This window comes from Podarcis liolepis, assembly GCF_965112155.1.
Source record: "Podarcis liolepis genome assembly, chromosome: 12".
In the NCBI taxonomy this organism is placed as follows: Eukaryota; Metazoa; Chordata; class Lepidosauria; order Squamata; family Lacertidae; genus Podarcis; species Podarcis liolepis.
Genome location: NC_139563.1, coordinates 9,332,792 through 9,351,948, shown reverse-complemented (window position 1 = coordinate 9,351,948; position 19,157 = coordinate 9,332,792). Strand labels below are relative to the sequence as shown.

The 19,157-nt window shown below is 45.9% G+C and overlaps 1 protein-coding gene across 2 annotated transcripts in view; it reads right to left on the bottom strand.

The window, feature by feature from the left end:
- Positions 1 to 19,157, bottom strand: part of OXSR1 (oxidative stress responsive kinase 1) — an 87,049-nt gene that overhangs the window by 27,855 nt on the left and 40,037 nt on the right. For both annotated transcript variants that reach the window (XM_083467037.1, XM_083467036.1), the window contains exons 4-5: positions 18,785 to 18,926; positions 6,016 to 6,071 (exon numbers count right to left, since the gene is read on the bottom strand). In XM_083467037.1, coding sequence (XP_083323163.1) covers positions 6,016 to 6,071; positions 18,785 to 18,926 — 198 coding nt within the window. The remainder of the gene's footprint in view (positions 1 to 6,015; positions 6,072 to 18,784; positions 18,927 to 19,157) is intronic.

Below are 19,157 nucleotides of genomic sequence, written 5' to 3'. Positions count from 1 at the left end.
GCACTGTTGCTCCTCTGATTACGCACAGATTTATGAATCTTCTATTGTTTCTAAGAACAAAGAGAGGGGGAGGAGTCAGATATCTTGTTCCGAGACAAATCTGCCTTGCATGGAATGCATGCATTTTAATCAGCCACACATCACAACTGCAGCATACTAATTATCCTGTCGTACTTCTTTACAGCCAGTTGCAGGATGAAAGAGAGGGCAAGTTTTACAAAGTATTTCCAAACCAAGGGGAAATGCGGCAGAATACTGCGGTGTCACCTTCAGCCGCAAAGGAGAGGGCGTAACCCAGGAAGTGGGACCTCTCAGCCCCGGCTAGCGATGTGGGGACTTCCTGCGTGCGTGGAAAAGCAGGTGGCCAGAGTCAGGCCTTTCCCCTTGACCTTGCTAGGCAGATTCTCTCTCTGGTTTAGGCCAAGTTCTGCCTGAGCCACTAAAAAGCTAACACACTACATTATGAACCCCTAATTGGGCTTCCACATTTCTGTTCACTCCCCCAGGAGAACCTCAGCCTTCCGTTCATGGAGCTACAATGGTAAACGTCATAAAATCAGCCATGAGAAGCCCATCTTTGTAATGTTAAAAGAAAAAGGAAACCGCCAGAGGTTCACCAGCGACATTTGCAGCTACTCGGCTCTCTAGATGCCCACTCCCAAATCTACCATACAAAGTTCTCGTCGTTTAGCAGACGTCTCACTACAATGAATGGATTTGCTGTTGTGGATGCTACAAGCAAAACTGTCAAGGAGAGAAGTCGATGCTTTGCAGAGAATCCCCCCTCAATTAAGTATTATGCAAGAAGTCTTTTTATAGGAAATAATTAACTCACTTCTTCCTGAAGTGTGGACTTGCATTCACAGGGATGTCTTCAATGCAGAAGAGTTTCCTAATATTTGCACATTTGAACTGTCTAAACCTAAGATCACTTTGACAGCACAAGTAATCAACTTTTATTCCAGAGGATGGAAACATACAATTTAAAACTGTTCATCTTGAATGCCTGAGACAGCTTGTCAATCCAGTAACTCACAGGAACAAAGAAAGCTAACTTACACAGAGTCAGACTATTGGCCCATCCAGATCAGGGCCATCTACACTGACAGGCTATACCTCTCCAGGGTTTCAGGAAGCAGACATCCCCACCCTTACCTGGGGTATACTGGCTTTTGAATTGCCACCGAGAAGGAAAATCTGTTGCAAAAGCAATATATCCTTGGAAAAGAGCTGAAGAAACTCAATCTGTAGAAGATTGGGCAGTTCCAAGAGTAGAAGTCATAATTTACATCGTCGGGTGCATTTTTTATGTTGAAGTTGCCTGGTGCCGTCTTTGCACAAGACAGCCTTCTACGTTTATGTAGCCCCTCTCGGAGGGCCTGCCAGTAGTGGAATCTTGTGCATTCTTTATTTCTGGGGATCCACAGATGTCTTTCAACCATGATGGTCAATGGGAACTCACAGGTTGTGGGTCTTGAAGGCAGTAGCAAGATACCAGCATCTTATGATCTGTGTCCTAAGCATTTTGCCAAGGGATGGGAAATCAAGTCGCAGACCAGAGTCCATTGCCCCATCAAGGAGAGCTTAGCTTATGTTCTACAGCTAACCTATCTTCGGCCTACCACTCCTTTAGACCCCTAGGTATGTAGCCAAGAGGCTTCGCTTTGAATTAAAATGTCCCATCACAAACAGTAACTTTGGAAAACCCAAAGGTTGTGTTCAAATCCTCTGCAGAGACACATGCAATATGGTGCCTGCCACATTCACATCTTTAAACTGAAGGATGCTCTAAAATAGGAATAGGGGACCTCTGGCCCTCCAGAGGTTGCCTCATCACCCCTGTTTATTGGCTATGTTTGCTGGGATGATGGGAGTTGGAGCCCTAACAACCTCTGGAGGTCTGCAAAGGTTGGGTGGCCATCTGTCACTGATGCTTCAGCTGAGATTCCTCCATTGCAGGGGGTCAGACTAGATGACCCTTGGGATCCCTTCCAATTCTACAGTTCTATGATTCCATAATCCTACACTAGCCCCCTCACCTGCTCTTTGTGTGAACAAGCCTATAACTATACTTAGTTCCATAATTTTGTGTATTCAGACAGAAGCACAATTCATGCTAAATGAATTTTGCAACCAGTATGAACAAATGTCCATACTCTTTTTTTTTCTTACTGCTGACATACATTATCTTTGCAGCCATGAAATGCAAATAAATAAATAATTGAAAAATGGGGGAGAAAAGGAGAAAAATAATCAGGACCGAATTCTGTGGCTTTTCTGAGCTTAGGCTCGATTGTGGCACTCGCACAGCTGTTTAATCCAACACAAACAGACCCTTCAGTAGGCTCCGCCTTTATCCAAATACAACATGAATGGGGCACATGACTGTTTTAGATAAGATTATCAAAGGACGCAGGTAAGGACAGGGTTATTAACTCTCAACACAAAGACCCTTCTGGGGCATAGGCAATAGATTTCCGGTCAAAGCATCATTAAGGATTCAGGAGGTTGCTTAAAAGGCAAATCTAGTTGCTTGTACAATCATTTTGATATTGAGATGATCTCACACGGCTAAGTGATTCTGGAAGAGGATGAAACAAAGAGGCAGGCAGCCTTAATTTATACTGCAGCCAGTGCCCAGTGAGTGTAAATTGATAAACCTCTGCAGATAAAAGGCGGGGGAAGCAAAATGCCCCCATTCAGAAGAATCCTTGAAAGAGCTCTGTTGTAATAAACCACAGAAGGTCCATAGATTGGGGGATCAAAGAGGTGCAAGACAAAGCCTTGGTTCATACGCACCCCCAAAAATCCCTGCAATGACAGGAGCCTTCCTTTCCTTTATTGGAATTCTACGGAGAGGAGGACCCCCCCCCAATCTTTCAACACTGGAAACCAGGCAATGCAAGAAAGTTTTTGGGACCAGCTCTTTTTCATTTCTCTTCTCCTTGCCTCCCAAGCCAATGTTTACTGGTTACAGATAGGTAGCCGTGTTGGTCTGCCATATACAGAGATTCCACATCCATAGTAGCTAGTATAGTATTGTTACTAGCTACTATGGATGTGGAATCTCTGTATACCAACATCCCACACAACGATGGTTTACAAGCTATAAGGAACACCATTTCAGATAAAACCACAGCGGACCTTGCCGCCAAACTCTGCCAATTTGTCCTTACCCACAACAACTTCAAATTCGGTGATGACCTGTTCCTTCAGATCAGCGGCACAGCAATGGGCACCCGCATGGCCCCACAGTATGCCAACATCTTCATGGCAGATTTAGAACAACGTTTCCTAAACTCCTACCCACTCAAACCTCTCTTATACCTGCGATACATTGACGATATTTTTATCATCTGGACACATGGTCAACAGACCCTGGACACCTTCCACCAGAAATTTAATGATTTTCACCCCACAATCAACCTAACTATGAATCAATCTATACAAGAAATACATTTTTTGGACACTACTATAAAAATACAGGATGGGCACATAGACACCACCTTATACCGTAAACCAACTGACCGACAAACATATCTACATGCCTCTAGCTACCATCCCAAACATACCAAACAGTCCATTGTATATAGCCAGGCACTACGTTACAGCCGTATCTGTTCCAATTCTACAGACAGAGACTCTCACCTAAGAGATCTACAGCAAACCTTTTTAGAACTAAAATACCCAGCAGATGAAGTTAGACAACAGATCAACAGAGCCAGACTGATACCCAGAGAGAACTTGCTGCAAGACAGACCCAAAAAAGAAAATAACAGAACACCTCTAGTCATCACATACAGCTCCCAAGTTAAAACAGTACAACGCATCATCAGAGATCTACAACCTCTCCTGGACAATGACAGTTCTCTTTCTCAAGCTCTGGGAGGAAGACCTTTCATTGCCTACAGACAGCCACCCAATCTTAAACAACTCCTAACCCACAATAATACTACAACCAGACCTAACACGGACACTGGCACCAGAGCCTGCAATAAACCCAGATGCCAACTTTGCTGCCACATACACCCGGACAACACCATTACTGGCCCCAACAACATCACACATGCCATCTCGGGACTGTTTAATTGCTCATCGTCTAACATTGTTTATGCCATCAAATGCCAACAGTGTCCTTCAGCTCTCTATATTGGACAAACAGGCCAAACCTTACGCCAAAGAATAAACGGACACAAATCTGACATCAAGAATCACAAGACAGAGAAACCAGTAGGAGAACACTTCAATCTCCCAGGACATTCAATACAAGATCTCAAAGTAGCTGTTTTACTACAAAGGAATTTCAGAAATAGACTGGAAAGAGAAGCTGCTGAATTACAACTCATTACCAAACTTAAAACCATGGAGAGACCTGGCCTGAACAAAGACATTGGATTCTTATCTCATTATACATGACAAAGCCATTTCTCACCCCTTGCTTTTTCCTGTAAGACCTATTGCAGTCGTTAAGAGTCGTCTACAGGCTCATCTCAGCTATCTGCCAATCACCCATTCCCACCACCCTTCTGAGTAATACCCCTCCCCACCTTCCCACTATATAGAAGGATCTGGCAACTTCTGTTTCAGTGTATCTGAAGAAGTGTGCTTGCACACGAAAGCTCATACCAAGAACTAACTTAGTTGGTCTTTAAGGTGCTACCGGAAGGAATTTTTTTGTTTTGACAATGTTTACTGGCAAGAACTCAAAAAAAAAAAAAAAAAAAACTCTTGCCAGACAAGGTGAGCAAAGGGGGACCCGAGGAGGGAGATTCTGACACAGGCAGCGTAGACAGAGCAAGGGAAGGCTGGCAGCAAGGGTCTTCGCCTGACAAAACTGGACGGACCCAAGCTGCTCTCGACAAGGCTTCCTAGACAACAGCAGAATCGGACAGCAAGCAAGCCACTTCAGATTTTGCAGTTCGAGGGTGTGACGGCAAAGCAAGAGTGGGAAAATGTTTTCGGTCCAAGGGCCACATTCCCTTCCAGGGAGCCTTCCGGGGGCCACATCCCAGTGGTGGGCAGGGCTATGGGGAAAGTGGGCGCAGCAGCAAATTTTCATTGTTACCCTAACATGGTAGGCTAGTTTCTACATACAATCAACACACCTCTCCGTACCCTTCATCCAGGAGAGCAAGGGGCATTACTGAAGTTCAAGGACACATTCCAGTCAGGGGAAAATATTTGAGGTGTGAAGGACAGCCTGTGTGGGGTGCAGCCTGGGGAGACTTCCCAAGGGCCAGATAGAGGCAATGGAGGGCCACATTCAGACTCCAGGTCGAGAGGCTCCCCACCCCTGGTTCACCCTAACAAAGCTGCTCCACGCCCACCTTTGACAACCAACTCTTGGGGTGGGAGGGGCTTATGCAATGCCCTTAAGGGTTGGGCATGATGTGTCCACACCCCCACCCACACCCCACTGAGTCCCCGTGTTGGAGGGGGAACCAGACACCTATGGCACATTGTTTCCCCCTTCCTCCCCATGCCACCGTCTTCAGGGTCATAGAATCATAGAGCTGGAAGGGACAGTTTTTAAGCTGTTTTTATTATATTTTGTACATCACCTTAGGACATAATGTGGAAGGCGATTAACAACCAATTAATTATAGTGGAGCTACAAGTTAAGAGATGGAAGGGACCCTGAGAGTCATCTAGTCCAACCCCCTGCAATGCAGGAATCTCAGCTAAAGCATCCATGACAGATGGCCATCCAACCTCTGCTTGAAAACCTCCAAGGAAGGAGAGTCCACAACTTCCCAAGGGAGTCCATTCCACTGTCAAACTGCTCTTACTGTCAGAAAGTTATTCCTGATGTTTAGTTGGAATCTCCTTTTTTGTAACTTGAAGCCATTGGTTCGTGTCCTACCCTCCAGAGCAGGAGAAAACAAGCTTGTTCCCTCTTCCATGTGATGTTGAAAGATGTTTGTCCTCAGGGTCCTCTCTCTGGCATGGAAGCAGAGAGCAAACCACATGGCAAATAATAACAATTATAATAATCATGATCATAAAAAGGTTCACCTGCAATCTGGACCGAGCCATCTTCTCCTAGAAGGATGTTTCCAGCTTTCACGTCCCTTTTGAGAAGAGGAAGAGACAAAACAAAAAGATATACACTGTGAGTACAAGCGGTGAAGTGCCCCTCCATTCTCTCCTGCCACACTCTGCTTCATGATCCAAACATTATCTTCTCAATGCAAAAGGCCATTGCTGAGGCTGTAAATACTCAAATTAAAGTCCCACCCGCAGAGCGAGAGAGAGACCTAAATTTGGCAAACCTGCGAAAATTATGGAAAGCACGTGCAACTAGTTTACTTATCTGATAAGGTCTGTTCTGCTTATAGCTCAGCAAATACAGTGGTACCTCGGGTTAAGAACTTAATTCGTTCTGAAGGTCCGTTCTTAACCTGAAACTGTTCTTAACCTGAGGTACCACTTTAGCTAATGGGGCCTCCCACTGCCGCTGCGCCGCCGCCACGCAACTTCTGTTCTCATCCTGAAGCAAAGTTCTTAACCCGAGGTACTATTTCTGGGTTAGCGGAGTCTGTAACCTGAAGCGTCTGTAACCTGAAGCGTCTGTAACCCGAGGTACCACTGTACTGCTCACCTGATTTATATGAGATAAGGTTGCCCCCCCTGCCCTATAGGCATAAAACCACTGAGCCCCATTTCCCCAGCCCCCTGTAGCTCTGCAGCCCCTTCGGGGGCAAGGAAATATGCCTCCTTCCAAACTTTCACCACCTTCCAAACTATCACCACCTGGATATCTGCGTCAGAAGCCCTCAGTTGAAAACCGTGCTCTATAATAATAATAATAATAATAATTTATTTGTACCCCGCCCATCTGGCTGGGTTTCCCCAGCCACTCTGGGCGGCTTCCATAGAAACCAAAAAAACACTAAAATATCATACATTAAAAACCTCCCTGAACAGGGCTGCCTTAAGATGTCTTCTGAATGTCAGGTAGTTGTTTATCGTTTTGACATCTGATGGGAGGGCGTTCCACAGAGCGGGCGCCACTACCGAAAAGGCCCTCTGCCTGGTTCCCTGTAGCCTCACTTCTCGCAATGAAGGAACTGCCAGAAGGCCCTCGGCGCTGGACCTCAGCGTCCGGGCAGAACGATGGGGGTGGAGACGCTCCTTCAGCTCTAGAGGTCAGCCTATCTCAACTTTGGGTCCCTGGAGGTTGTTGGTCTACAACTCTCATCAGCCCCAGCCAGCATAGCCCAATGGTCAGAGGTGTCAGGGCATCTGAGGTCCTACCTTTGGGAAAGACTGATCTAGGTCAAGGGCTACCCAATACAGTGGTACCTCGGGTTACAGACGCTTCAGGTTACAGACTCTCCTAACCCAGAAATAGTACCTCGGGATGAGAACAGCGCTGCGGCAGCACTGGGCCCCATTAGCTAAAGTGGTACCTCAGGTTAAGAACAGTTTCAGGTTAAGAACAGACCTCCGGAACAAATTAAGTTCTTAACCCGAGGTAACACTGAATAGCGTCATCTAGTTGCTGATAGACTCCAACTCCCATCGTTTGTCTCTGCTTCCCTCTCCTAACTGGGGTGTTTTTTCTTCTGAGATCAAACAGGTATGGCCGTTGGAGCAGAGACCTGTCTTCATGCATGCCTGATGATCATGTATCCATTCGTTCACATTCACAAAAGTTTAATTAATTTTCATGAATACTTTTGCCCCACCTTTAAAAAGAAAAAAACCCATAGGAAAACAAACAAATGGAAAGTGCATAAAACGTACCCCACCAGTCAAACACACTTTACGATTAAATATACAAGCAACCATGACATTCATTTGATTTTGATCTGGAATTATGCTGCAAAGCTCAAGAATCTGGTTTCTTGCAGAACTCTAACCGCTGAATGCTCCTTTTGTGAGCTCAGCGAAGCCGTCTTACGCAGAGAGAAACAGCTGGTCCAACTTTAGCAACCTGGCAAGCTCCAGATGTTTCCAGCTACAACTCCCATCAACTTGCTGGTGGGAAGCATAGCTCAAAACATCTGCAGGGCCCCGGGAAGGTGGGGGCTGTGGTAGTTCTGCGCCATCTCTGGTGACTTCTCCTCTACCAATCCTGTGCAGTGTTCAAAATTCACCAGGCGCATTTTGCACCTGGCTATTGGTGGCGCTGTGGGTTAAACCACAGAGCCTAGGACTTGCCGATCAGAAGGTCGGCGGTTCGAATCCCCGCGACGGGGTGAGCTCCCGTTGCTCGGTCCCTGCTCCTGCCCACCTAGCAGTTTGAAAGCACGTCAAAGTGCAAGTAGATAAATAGGTACCGCTCTGGCAGGAAGGTAAACAGCGTTTCCGTGCGCTGCTCTGGTTCGCCAGAAGCGGCTTAGTCTTGCTGGCCACATGACCCGGAAGCTGTACACCGGCTCCCTCAGCCAATAAAGCGAGATGAGCGCCGCAACCCCAGAGTCGGTCACGACTGGACCTAATGGTCAGGGGTCCCTTTACCTTTAACCTTTTAATGGCCACTTGCGGCCATGTGAAGATGCCTGGGCACCTGGATGGTGCCGGATGTCTCCACCAGGGGTCAGCAAACTTTTTCAGTAGGGGGCCGATCCAATGTCCCTCAGACCTTGTGGGGGGGGGCTGTACTTTTTATTTTATTTTTTTAAATGAACGAATTCCTATGCCCCACAAATAACCCAGAGATGCATTTTAAATAAAAGCACACATTCTACTCATGTAAAAACACACTGATTTCCTGACCATCCGCAGGCCGGATTTAGAAGGCGATTGGGCTGGATCTGGCTCCCGGGCCTTAGTTTGCCTACCCATAGTCTCCACCATCTGGAGATGCCTGCCTGGGACTTATTGGATCTTGAAAAGCAACACATGCTGGTCATTATATTTAATCTATGCAATCATAATGAATTGCAGGACTAAAAAGTCACATTGAAAAATACAGCTTCCAAGCCACCTGGCCCCCAAATCGCAACTAGGCGTTCCGTTTTAGTGACTGTAACCCTGGTTTAAGGAGCCATTTGGCACCTAGCTTTTATATCTGAGGTTCTAACACTGATCCCGGGATCCCAAAATGCCTTCTTGCTCATTTGGATGCGATGAAATGCCCAGCCTTCCCACCATAGGTTTAAAGAAGCATTTATGGCCAACGTAACGCCAAAAGAGCTTCCAGAACTTGAAGCAAAACTCACTGTGTACAAATTAAACGACGCAAACCACACTCCAACGAGCTTTTTTTAAATAAAAAACGCATGAACCAGCTTGCTTAATATTACACAGAAGGAAACTTCATTGTATCTCTTTGTCCGCGGCCCATCTATTTACTTCCAGCAAGTGCCAAAGAGTAGCAAAAGCTTTTGTCCTCAGAATAATGGCTCTATTATTTGTTTTCATTTTGTTTCATAACCCAGGGAGAGGGGGAGAGCTTGGTTCCTCTCCAGAACAAAAGGGAATTTCCATTGAACGGTTCAGAATTCTTGAGGGAGCACCAGTGATGTGCCAGCTCACCACAAATCTTCCCTAAGAGGTGAAGACACCCATCTTCAAAACTTTGGAACCACTATTCGCTTTTTTCCCAGCAAGGCATACTGGCTGCAGGGGTTGTTTTTAATTACTGGTACAATTTATCAGAACCAATTTTGAATGTTGCTTAATGGGGTGTTGACTTTTATCATCTTCTCTGCTGTTTTACTGTATTATTATTATTATTATTTCTAAGTTTGTTTCGTGTTTCCCTGCATTGTAACAAACAACTTTTGGTGCTTCTTATTGCAGATGGATTTTGTTTTACTTTTCGTGATGTGTAAACGACGCTTACAGTGTGCAAATATTTTAATGAGGAAATCGAGCAGGACCCTAATGGCTTTGTTTGAGCTCCAGAATATGAGACCAGAAGTCACAAAGCACCGTCTCTCTCTATCTGTCCTTAAGCATTTCCCTAAGACATAAGAAGAGTAAGGTAGGTAGCTGTGTTGGTCTGGCACAGTCAATATATATATAAATAAAATGTCCAGTAGCACCTTAAAAAGGTAAATGGACCCCTGACCATTAGGTCCAGTCGTGACCGACTCTTGGGTTGTGGCGCTCATCTCGCTTTCTTGGCCGAGGGAGCCAGCGTACAGCTTCCGGGTCATGTGGCCAGCATGACCAAGCCGCTTCTGGCGAACCAGAGCAGCCCACGGAAACGCCGTTTACCTTCCCACCGGAGCAGTACCTATTGATCTACTTGCACTTTGATGTGCTTTCGAACTGCTAGGTTGGCAGGAGCTGGGACCGAGCAACGGGAGCTCACCCCATTGTGGGGATTCGAACGGCCGACCTTCTGATCAGCAAGTCCTAGGCTCTGTGGTTTAACCCACAGCGCCACCCGCGTCCCATAAAAAAAGCTTATACCCAGAACAAACTTAGTTGGTCTCTAAGGTGCTACTGGACAATTTTTAAATTTTTTTATATATTTTGACATAAGAAGAGTGTGCTGGATCAGGCCAGCAGGCAATTTAGTCCAGGATCCTGTTTTCACAGCGGTCAGTTGGATGTCTAAGTGAAGATGTCCACAAGCAGGGCCGAACCACAAGAACGCACTCCCCTTCTGCTTTTTCTGGCAACTGGTGTTCAATAAAAACCCATGTATTCAGCTATAGCCATACCCAAATCAGACCGCAACCAGCCCACTCCACACTTCCAATAGAACCCATTTACTTGTTTTCTCCTCTAATCTTGGGGGGAAACAGGGAGAGTGCACTTAGATTCACCAAAAGCACAACACAAATGCAGGACGTCAGTTTTCTTTTTCTTTTCTATTTAATGCTATTTATAGACCAAGGAGAGATAATATGTTCCGCTGCATTCTTAATGGCTGAGTAATTGGCCCCCTCCAACTCCAAACATTACTGCCAAAGTAGCAAAAGCTTGTTAGGCTCTTTCCAATTACAGTAAACCTAGACCTACGCCATCCATCCTTCCTGTGCATTGTCTGAGCGCTTAGTACAAATGCACGGCTGTCAAAGTGGGCTAGAGTCATCTGGGCATAATGGCTAATGTATCTGAACTGTAAACTATAACTTTCCAATGGCCTAGCTTTTAATTTGGCCAGAGGAAACGATGCCAAGAATCTATACACAGAAACACACGTTAATTACCGTTGTGTGAGAGAGAGAGCATGCTAAAACCAGCTCCCCTACATGCTGGGCTGACTATCAGAATATCCGGTTGCACTTCTGTGTGACCACGAGACAGAACTCTGGATGGACATTGGAGCAGACTTGATATATTTTTAATATAATTTTTATTAGCGTTTATAAAGAAAAAATGCAAAAGATTACTGTCAAATATTTAAAAAAAATTCCTTCCAGTAGCACCTTAAAGACCAACTAAGTTAGTTCTTGGTATGAGCTTTCGTGTGCATGCACACTTCTTCAGATACACTGAAACAGAAGTTGCCAGATCCTTCTATATAGTAACTGGAACCATGTCAAATATTTGTTGTTGTTGTTCAAACTAAAACAATCCAGAGGCAAAACAGAGAGAGGGGGAAAACAAAAAAGAAAGAAAGAGGAAGAGATAAAGAAAAAGGAATTGCAAAGGAATTAAAAGAAAGAAAAGTGGAAAAGAGAGAAAAAGAGAGAAAAATGAGAGATAAGTATAGAACTTCCGATTCTTCATCTGTCCACTATATATAAACAGTATTCACTTCATCCACTCCAGTATGACATCTAATAAAGCCACAATTATCTGCAATTCTCAAATCCAAATGTCACTATTTCTTTTTCAGTCTATGAGAGGTTTCTAACCTTTAGCAAATGTTAACAATGACTTTTCTCTTATTAAGCATGTCAATTTCGCCACCCCAGAAGCAGATGTGCTTCTCGACGGCTGGGGTCACTAGTGGCAGGAGCAGCCCTGCCACCCCCCATCACCCCAATGACGCCTGCATGCGTACCCTTTCTCTTCCCCCCACGTAAATGAATGGCAGCCATTTATTCCCATGAGGAACAGGAAAGAGCAACACCTGGGGCAGTGTTACAGTGGGGCCAACCATCCAACTGAACGTTGGCTTCCATGCCGGACATCCTTTGCACCTGCGCATAGCCAGCCCAAGAGCAACTAACTCTCCACCACACTGATGGGAGACAAGAGCCCAGAGTGGCTGGGGAAACCCAATCAGGTGGGCAGGGTGCAAATAATAACATTTTTATTATATCTAGAGCAGGCATGTCCAAAGTCCATTTTGGGGGCCTGATCCGGCCCACCAGTCAGTTTAATTTGGCCCCTGTGGCCAGATTAAACTTTGTCAACTTTGGTTGGCCCTTCATTTCATCAAATATGGCCCTCTTTGAAAAAAGTTTGGACACCACTGATCTAGAGGAAACCACATGAGCGAGCCTTGCGCTGAGGGTCTCAGCAGATGCCTTTCACATCACCTCCCATTGCAACTGGAAGTGCCAGGGATTGAACCTGCGACCTTCTAAATGAACTGCTCTGACTCTGAGCCATAGCTGTCAACTTTCAGATTTGAAAATAAGGGATCAGCAGCCTCACCTGTCCCGGGGACAGTCTATGGGATATCTAACAATCCGGGATAGCAGTGGGAAGCAGCGGGAAACGGCGCTGGAATAAGGGAATTTCGCGCAAAAAAAGGGAAGGTTGACAGCTATGCTCTGCACTGTGGTCTTTCCACAGTCGAAGAGCAAACTTGGTTAGCCTTATCCATAGTTAAGGTCGGTGCCAACGCAGCCCTTATCTGTGAGGTTAAGGCCAAGGGGAGGGTGGAAATCCACCCCCCAAGACAAGAGGGGGATAGTATCAAATAACCCCATGAACCCTTAAATCCCTTCATCGTGGTTAACAGCGTGTGCTTGCAGCAGCCCCTACATTTCACAAGGGCAAGTGTAAGGCTGTTAACCGGCAACAAGTTTCAATCAATCTTAAGCTCTGGAGGCCTTGAAGCAACACTAATAATAATAATAAATTTTATTTATACCCTGCCCTCCCCAGCCAAAACCAGGCTCAGAGCGGCTAACATCAACTATATAACATATTACCATAAAATCAAGTAACCAATTAAAATACATCTTAAAATCAAATCAGAATCAAAGTGAAATCCAATCAGATGGCAACCCGCAAATTAGAGATGGGGACCTTAAATGCTCACCAGGCCTAACTGTTTATACTGATCTTATATGAGCCTGTGAGAAAAGTTGGGGGGCCACTTTCATGCAAGTTCTTATAAGGAGAGAGGAAGAGTCAGACTGGACTCTGGCCAAAGGCCTGGCGGAACAGCTCCATCTTGCAGGCCCTGCGGAAAGATGTCAGATCCTGCAGGGCCCTGGTCTCTTGCGACAGAGCATTCCACCAGGCCGGGGCCACAGCTGAAAAGGCATTGGCCCTGGTCGAAGCCTAATCTCCTTGAGGCCCAGGAGACCAAGAGGAGAGGAGAGACCGGGTTCCACATTCTTATGGCAACCTCCCCACTAATTTTTTCTCCTGACCTCCTTGTTCCCACTGGATTTCTCCACTTACAAACTCCCCTGAAGCAAAAACCATCTGATGTCGGAAAGAGGATGGGGAAAAGAAAAGAATCGCACAGGATACAATGGTTAACACAAGAGTTGCAGTCTTTGATAGTCTCCATAGCAATTCTGCGGAGAATGGATTTTCCTCTTCTTCAAAATTAAAAACACACACACTCCCAACTGCAGCATCTGTGAGCAATCTTGTCAAAGCATTACTCAGGATCCCAGAAATATGAGTCGGCATCCAACAGGGGGAAAAGGCGTGTTCTGTTCCTACGCTTCCGGGGGCCTTGACCAATCTTTTGAGGAATCAAATATTACAGCTGACATTTTTCCAATTTTGCGCAGCTCGGATTTGGAATTTCTGACATGCAAGGAGGAGAGATTGGAGAAAGGAGCGCATTTAAGCAGTGGGAAAATATATATCCCTGCAGGGCTCTTTGGGGGAAAGGGAAGGGTTTTTTTTAAAAAAAAACAACCAAAAACCCCCAAACAATTAAAATAGTATGCATAAATGTCAACACTTTACGACGACAGGAAACTTCATAGAGCAGAATGGAGCGAGAATCGCGATGTCTTGAATTACCCAGATTCTGAAAACAATGTTCTCAGGAGGTGTATGTATGAAGTCAGGAAAAGTTTTCCTCTGTCTGCCCTGGGATCACCAGGGATAGCCAGACTTAGAGAAAATATAAAACAGGCAAGCACACAGGGCTGGGAGTGCTCCCTGCCCCAAAACCTGCAAAGCCGCTGAGCTGGCTGGGCCAATTGGTCTGACTCTGTGGAAGGCAACATCCCTTGTGCCACTCTGGGAATCTTCAAAGCAGAGCAAGGTGGAAGCAGCCATCCCTAGTGGTCTTCAGCACCCATTAGGCAGAAATATGCTGCCTCTGTCCAAACAGGGCACAAAGCAACCGTACCTAATCCCAATCCTTTCCAACGAAGCATATGAGCTGGTGAAGAACACAAAAGCAAGAAAAACACAAGCTTGCAGATGTGTGTCTCCTACAGTCATGGATGTTGATGATGGGCCACATCTCCCATTGCCAGGGCTGGGTGTGCCCAGTGTTAGAAACTCTTGATATATAAGCTGGGCACCAAATGGCTCATTATACCAGGGTTACAGTCACCAAGGGACGTGGGTGGCGCTGTGGTCTAAACCACAAAGCCTAGGGCTTGCCGATCAGAAGGTCAGTGGTTCGAATCCCCGCAACAGGGTGAGATCCTGTTGCTCGGTCCCAGCTCCTGCACACCTAGCAGTTCGAAAGCACGTCAAAGTGCAAGTAGATAAATACATACTGCTCCGGTGGAAAGGTAAACAGCGTTTCCGTGCACTGCTCTGGTTCGCCAGAAGCGGATTAGTCATGCTGGCCACCTAACCCAGAAGCTGTCTGCGGACAAACGTCAGCTCCCTTGGCCTATAAAGTGAGATAAGCGCACAACCCCAGAGTCATCCATGACTGGACCTAACAGCCAGGGGTACCTTTACCTTTTACAGTCACCAAAATGGAATGCCTAGTTGCCATTTTGGGGCCAGGAGGCTTGAAAGTCATATCTTTCAGTACAAATTTTTGGTTCTTGAGATTTCTTCTGATTGTGCAGATGAAATACCACAGATAGAATTCTACAGGGTGTGTTGCTGGTGTGTGAAAACAGGCAAGATCCAAGGATCCCCAGACGCGCACCTCCAGGTGACGGAGACATGTTCACTAGGTCACACGTGGCCGATAGCCATGTGCAAAATGCGCTTGACACCTAGCGAATTTCAAACACTGGGTGCGCCACTAAGGAATGTGTGAAGCTGTCCCTCTGTGTGAGCAATTTCTAGAGCGGAGAGGCTGTTTCACCGCCAAGCACAGGTGGACCCAAGCTACCAAAACACAGTTGTAGGACAAGGTGGGGGAGCTGTGGCTGTGTTGTTGGGCTACAGCTTCTACCGTGCCTGGACATTGGCCATGCTGCATGGAACTGATGGGAGCCAGAGTCCAACCGCAGCAGGAGTCCAATGACATCTGGAGCAGCCACAGGATCGCCCTCCTCTGCTGCAATAGATTTAGGCCCTGAGTCTATATTTGCTCACTTTCAATGGTACCCGGGTCAGCTTTCAGAATGTCCCAAGCAAACCTTTATATTTCAGCCATGTCGACCGACTTTAGAGAGCACCTGTGTGCAGCCCCAACAATCCGGCATACCAAAAAGGAAAACCTCCCGAAGCTAAGATGCATTTTTTGAAAAACAAAAACAACAACACACATAGTATTACTGCTTCCTCTCCAAGATTGTCAAAATATTCAGTTACACAAGAGCTGATCATAAGCCATCCAGTTAAGCTAACCATGACTGGCTTGTCAGAAAGCTATTTAAAAAAAGAAAAAGCAGCACCACCTGAAAGGGCTTAAGTTTCAAACTCTGCCCAGTAACTTCCCAGCAGCTCTCCCATTTGCTTTGGTTACAGATTATAGAGGATCATCCATCAAGCAACTGGACACATGATAATCCATGAACAAATGCAAAGGCAAGTCAAGCGTCCAGAATTGGGAGTGGTGCAAAATATTTAACACATCAACTGCCTCTTGTCACTCAGGCCTGGGAGTGGTCTCCTTTTCCCCCTCCTTAGTCACAGAACACACTCCGTGGCCTTCAAAGCCTCTAGGATTAACCGCAGTGCAACACACCTCTGGCACACCAGGGCAACCTTTGAAGACCGTGGAGGAGTTTGCAGGTGGTACAGAGTGCATTACCTGGATGCTCAACAGGGATTGCTCACCTGCAGCACTTTACACAGGAATATAGGGTGCTGCCTTCATCTGAGTCAGACCTTTGGACCAACTAGGTCAGGACTGCTTACACTGGCTGGCAGCAGCTCTTTGGGGTTTCAAGCAGTGAGTTTTTCCCAGTACTACCCGGAAACATGGGGGACTGAACCTAGAACTTCCTGCATGAATGGCAGCTTCCCAACTGGGCTGTCTTCCACAGCAAACAAAAGTTCCCAAGCCAAATCTCCCCTAAACCCTTGCCAAAGAAGCTTGGGGGAAATGTTGCTCATGGCAAGAAGCCCAGTGTTAAGGAAGAGAGAAGTCACTTGCATCAGATGGTGGGTAATTCTCCCTTATCCTGTTTAGGGCTCGGCAATACATCAATATATCATCCAAAACCGGTTTGAAGTCCATATTTGTGATCGATTTCATAGTTTTTGACCTGGCAATATATCATGAATCATGATGTGTTTGGGGCTGGGCGATATATCGTCCAAAAACCAGTTTCAAGTCCATATCATGATATTGGTTTCATAATTTTTGACTGGACAATATAGTGTGAATCATGGTGTGTGGGTGTGGGTGCTCTGCAAAAATCACAATGTGGGGGAAACCGTGAAGCCAGCCAATGCCTTTACATAGCTCAAAGTGGCACTTGCTGAGAGTGCCAATCAGCTGGCTGCAATTGACAGCGAGCTTGCAAAGGAATGATCGGGTCCTAGTCGTTCCTTTGTAGCCATGTCCTTGCCTACTCAGAATCTGTTGATGGGTTAGGGGCAGGTGGCCACGGTTTGGGGAAAACAACCTGGTGGACCAGTTGGACCCAGACTAGGCCTAATTATACCCACAGGCCCAGCAAGATTTAACTGATTAAATTTGAGGCCGCTCTGAACTTTTACGCATTATTTCATTTGCTGCTGCAGTTTTTGTTGTTGTTCTCTTTTAAATTGAATTACTTTTATTGTGAAAGTCATATGCTATTCTTTGTGACGTGAACCACCTTGAGAAGGCCAAATAGCCCTCAAAGACAGCAAACAAATACCCAAATCCCACCCCCCTTTTTAATACCCTGTAGGAGGCCCAGCAAGTAACTAGCTAATGCAAGATGCTATAAAGTGTACTGGGTCCTACACACCTACACCTTTAGGCTTGTAGTAGGTAAAACTTATACTTCTCCTGCCCTTGAAGGCTTGAGGGAGGGTAGTGAAACGAGTACATTTTTTAAGAATAAAAAAAAGCAAGCAAATGTGGCTTAATCTTTGAAAATGTTAAGACAAGAAAGCCACATGTAGCCATTTACTCCATAAACTTATATTTTAAAAGAAAGGAGAGTGTTTAAATTAACACTCATCTGCAGGGTCGAATGTCTCTCTCTGTCCCTCCCTCTCACACACAAACATGTCAGGTCCCTGCCAATGCACTACTTTAACAGCTTGACCTGTTCTTCCCACCGTCTCCTCTCAAAACATACGATAACTAAGGGGGAAGGCAGGCTCCACTCCAGAAAGAGACTCCCTTCTCACTCCGCCAATAAGCTGGGTGCCAAATTTGGTCAGATGTACTAAAGGCATTCGTCCTGCCTCCGCGCCATGGCTCTGATGGTACTGGGCTGCTTTTCTGCTAAAGGTGTGAGCTATGACTCAGGCCTTCCGCTGCACAGGCCCCGAACAATCGTTTTATTGTGCTAACTTGGATAAGCTGCTTGGAGCTTATTTCTTCCACAAAGTCTTGAAACTCCTCTTCCAGTTCAGCTCCACCTCTAAGCAGGCAAGCAGATGCACCCCAAGAACAACGTCTGTTTGGAGCTGGTCCGCAAGGGAAAAAAAGTCTCTATACGGTGACAGCTTTGGAGGCACCCGTGCAGTGAAAACGTAACACATAAACCTGGCAATCGTGAATGCAATTGGCAGTACTTCTCAGCAAGCAAAAAGCTGGGAGAGGGGGAATCCAGAAATGATCAAAAAGAATGGCCTGACCAGTGGAAAATGAGAGGGTGGAAACGTCTTCGAGTTTCAGAAATGCATTATTTTATAGAATTACCGGTATTTTGCAATGCAGGCTGTAGTCAATGGCGGAAAAGGCTGTTGCAAAGTGGGGAGTCACTGCCAGCCAGTGTAGACAGTGCTGAGCTTGATGGACCAGTTCAGCATTTTATTGTATTTTTTAAAAGCAGAGACAATATTAATAAAAATAAGCCTTCAAACTTCAGGAGGGAAGTGTATGAGTGCAGTAAATGGCTGGGTATTAATTCCAGACCAACAACAAGCAAATACAAAATGTGTCAGAAGAGCTAAAGTGGGTGCAATGCACAGGAGCACTCCCGAACATTGGGTCCTGTATTCAAATTGTGACTCAGGCTTGCAAGGCAGTTCTGGAGAAAGTGTGTCAAGTTTGCCTCTGCCACAGCTCTTAACATGTCAGATGAAAACAAATGTGACCTGCCTCACACACAAACAAACGGAACAGACTGGGAGGCACGTTGACCCCACAAGAAGCATGATATAAGACAGCAAGTTATAAATGCAGTAAGAGATCCACCTGTGGATTTGTCCGTTTTTATGCAGGTATTCCAGTCCTTCCAGCACCTCCTTCAGGATCGTGGCTATCACAGGTTCATCCAGCACTCCGCTCTTATGTTCTCCTTTTGACACAATGTGCTTAATGACATCCAGAACAGACCCTATATGGAAGGGAAGAAACGTGTTAGTAAAATTGGGGGCAGCGCTTGATTACACCACCAGTTATCTCAAGATATTCATCCTCTCATTTGTGTCCAGCTTCATGCGGTTGATAGGGAATGGGTGACTCGTAAGCCACCTAATGATTTTTGCACCTCACTCAATGAATGCTCTTGAACGCCTTTCGATGGCCTTACCTCTTTGTCCCCAGCACTCAGAGACAGAAAGCCCCC